The 3,904-nt window shown below is 40.8% G+C and overlaps 1 protein-coding gene across 1 annotated transcript in view; it reads right to left on the bottom strand.

The window, feature by feature from the left end:
- The window catches only part of SBF2 (SET binding factor 2), a 584,661-nt gene that overhangs the window by 115,173 nt on the left and 465,584 nt on the right, over positions 1-3,904 (bottom strand). The window contains exon 18 of the mRNA XM_019519970.1: positions 1,063-1,325. Within this exon, the coding sequence (XP_019375515.1) occupies positions 1,063-1,325 (263 nt within the window). The remainder of the gene's footprint in view (positions 1-1,062; positions 1,326-3,904) is intronic.

Below are 3,904 nucleotides of genomic sequence, written 5' to 3'. Positions count from 1 at the left end.
TCTGAAAAAGAACAAGAAGGAAACCTCTGCCCCAGCACAGCTCTGAGCCCTAGATTCATTCCTCCAACCCAGCAGGAGAAATACTCCCCTACCCACCACATGAGCACTGAGCAGATGAGCAGGGACACCCCTGCCATGCCACAGCTGAGTCTTGGGACTCCTGGGCAGCAGCAAGCATGGGGTAGGGGAGATGGAGGGGGGAAAGGAATCCTTCCCCCAACTTCCCTGCACAACGGCATGGAACCAGGAACACCATGCCCGGCCACAGCACAGCCTGGGTCTCCTGAGCGGCGGTAACCGGTGGGGGGGAATGCCCATGCTTGTTGTCACTTGGGAGACCCTGGGCTGCGCTGTGGCTGGGCAGGCTGTCCCCAGCTCCATACCCTTGTGTTAGAAAGTAGAGGGGGTTCCCCTTCCACCCCCATTTGTTGCTGCCCAGGAGACCCAGCCTGCACTATGGCCAGGTAGGGTGTCTCCAGCTCCCTGCACATATGGGGCGAAGTGGGGGGGGGATTCCTCCACCTAGCTTGCTCCTCTCTGGAAGACCTTGGCTCCACTCCAGACAGGCAGAGTATCCCTGGCATTATGTGCACATGGGTGGAAGTAGGGGGAGGATTTTCAGCTTGCTTTCTGGGAGACCCCAGGGGTCCTGGGGGATGACTCCTTAGCAGAGTCATCTAATTCTTTCAGTGGTGCTGCTGACCAGTAAGAGCTCCTCTAACTGGTCAGGCAGCAGTGCAAGCTGCTATTTCTTTTTCCCTCCTCCTAACAGCCTGCCCTATGCACATGTAGCTGTGTACTGGCACAATGTCTTCACCACGCAAGAAAAGCTCTGCTGTGATTGGAATAATGTCTAGAGCTTAGGAAAACAAATCAAGTTAGATACAAAATCAGCAGGCATTATAATACAATGATTTCAAAATGCACTGCCTTTAAATTGTTACAAAGATTGCAAATATAAACTTTCATGGCTGTCAAGTGTGTTTAGTTTTTGTAATTGATATAATATTTTTATTAAAAGAAACAAGTGACAACTACTTATCACTGAACTTCTTTACGTACCTGTTTGTGACAATGCTGTTGCTTCCACTCTCCCAGTCCCCTGTAGCTGATGTTCTTAATAATTTGTTTTTACTTGTGTCCAGTGGTACTAGCAGGTAGACCATAAGGTTTGCAAAATGAATGGCTTGACTGAAAACTGTACTTTCCTCATTCTGAACTAATTCCTGCTGGGTTTCTTTATTGAGTGTTGGCCATAAACGCAACTGCTCAGCAGCTAGGTCCATGGCTGTCTTTTCCTGGTCCAGCCCTACAGAATTTTTATCCTACAAAAATATACAAGAAAAACTATAGTATCATACTGATAGTCTTAAAAAAAAGGTCAGTAGTATTACAGAAGTGTTGAGCCCATAATTTAACTCATTTAAAATATTTTTTTACTGAAATAATGCAAGTAGAATAGCATGGCCAGGTTAAATTTAGATCAGTCTAGTTCTAGATCTTTTTAAGCTTTACCATTTTTGTTTTTCTCCTCTGTGTACAGTTTGACAGCCCATAACACTGTTCTTTGTAGCATACAGATGCTTAGTTTGCTAAGTAATCAAGATTTAATAGGCTAATTGCCCAAATGTTTATGGTGTCCAGGTGAGGCTCCGGTAAGTAAAAATAGCTTATAGCCAAAATATTCATGTTTTTACATGTTGGATTCCAGCTCCAATGTATAAAGTGGATACACAGCACGTAGGCAAATTATATTATAGCCTGAGGAAATGAGCTGATGTCATGCAACCTCATTTGGCCGATGATGAAATGTTAAAATAGGAGGTAGCTATTAAATATGGAAAAAAGCCTTAAAGGCACATGTAACTTTCCAAACAATTACACATCTTGGAGGTGAGGTTAAGGTAGGCGTTCTCCTTTCTAGCACATTCCTTCCCTCTGAAGCTCCCCACATACCTCAGGTAGATAAAGAGGTTCCCTTTGCAGCTCTGTTGCCCATTACTTTGACAAAACACATGCATGAAGGTTGTCTATATGGCCAAGTCCATATGGTTGTGGGGCGTGAAGGAATGACTCTTTTCAGTTTTCTTTCCCCAACTTTCCCTGAAATGCCCTATGTCCTTGGAAGCACATTCTTCTCCAATCACATGTGGGGATGTGGTTTTCACAAGTTCACACAATGTAAGAGAACAGAGCCTGGCTTGGAAGATCAGCTCCTGGCATGCTGGTATGCAACTCAGTGGAAAATTCTTATTTAAATTTTTTTTGGAGGCTCACCTTCATTCATTCATTCTTGCATTAGAGAAACTCCTTCCCCCCACTGGGACAGAGAAAAATGTTTTCTGGGAGACCAGCCCAATCTCAAGCAGGGGGAATGGAATGCTGAACAATGGACCGGCCGAAAAGGAGATAGCACATCTAACGTTGGAAGCCAAAACTCTTGTTAGCTTATAATGTTGATATATAATAATATATTGCCCCAGGGGAAATATCCAGCTTACAGTGTGAGAACTTGTGAGTTAGGGCAGCTGTCAGAGAACCCCAATATAAATGGGAGCCAGAACAGTTTGTGTAACTCAAGCTGTGCACAAGAAAATTATTTTAATATTCTTATATAAAGACAAAGATCAACTGAATGCCAGAGAGTGATGAATTCTTTTTTGGTTGTGTGAAGGGTATTTTTCTTATGAAATTGCAAGAATAAACTGTGAAGTGGTTCTCTCTGCCTTTCTAGGCTGATCTCTTTAATAGCATTAAATGATACATCAATATTTTAGATTTTGAGCCTGTCTTAATAATTCTAGTTGTTTTTTCTTTAAGATATTATCATATAGTAACTATCTAGATATAACAGAATGGTACCAAAAACACTATTTTCTTAGAGAAGTTTACGTTTTCAGCATATTATTGACTATAAACAGAACTGCAAGTTTAGAAATTCCTATCTAATTTGTGGGCTAGCTCTTTCTTGGGTATTTATCTATGATCTGTAAGCTAAACATCTGGATGCAATTATTTCCAATCACGTACAGAGTATCCACATTAAAACATACCACAACGATCTGGGTAAGTGTCAAAATTCCCTTGTTCTTCATTATGAAGATGTATTACATACAGTGTTTAATTTATATTTGAAAATGCTGATGTAAGGAAAGCTGGCGGGTTTGCTACCTATATTTTAGTTTACGGTAGACTAGACAATAATGTAACTTAAATATTTAGAAAATATATGGGAGAGTACTGTAAAACTGTTTCTCTTATCATCAAAATATCTCTAGAGTGCAGGAAAAAATAACATATATTAACAATTAACATTATATTATATTGTATTATATTACATTACATTATATATTTTAGTACAGTACCGGAGTTAAGATACTAGGTATAAAACAGCAATATAATTCAGAGGGCAGCATATGCTTTACTTGGTAGAAGGTTGAAACGCCCAGTAGTGGAAACTTTCAAGTAGTATGCAGCAACAGATATCAAAATTTCATTTTTGCAATTACTGTGTATATAAATACAGGGCACTGTACTGCTCCATATGCTTGAAAGTTATGTTTCCTGTATTATTTTTTCTTAACTTGCTTCAGATGTATATATTCTGACACAAACCTAACAGTATACAGCCAGTGTTCCCTATAAGTTGTGTGGTGTGCGTGGCCGCGTAGGCATGCTCATGCCACACTGCCAGCACCTGCGCAGCCGCTCACACTGCACAGTTTAGAGGGAATGGTGTATACAGCTATTCCTCGCTTAATGTTGTAGTTATGTTCTTGAAAAATGCGACTAAACAAAACAATGCTAAATGAACCCAATTACATCACAGTAGTTACCTACTAACAGTTGGTGGCCAAACAACCTCATAACTGAACACTGCACAACTTTAAATGAGTATGTTCTC

The sequence above is a fragment of the Gavialis gangeticus genome, unplaced genomic scaffold, assembly GCF_001723915.1.
Source record: "Gavialis gangeticus isolate Ggan-Ray unplaced genomic scaffold, GavGan_comp1, whole genome shotgun sequence".
NCBI classification, from domain to species: domain Eukaryota; kingdom Metazoa; phylum Chordata; order Crocodylia; family Gavialidae; genus Gavialis; species Gavialis gangeticus.
The sequence above is the reverse complement of the archived record's forward strand: the minus strand, read 5'-3'. Positions and strand labels throughout refer to the sequence as shown.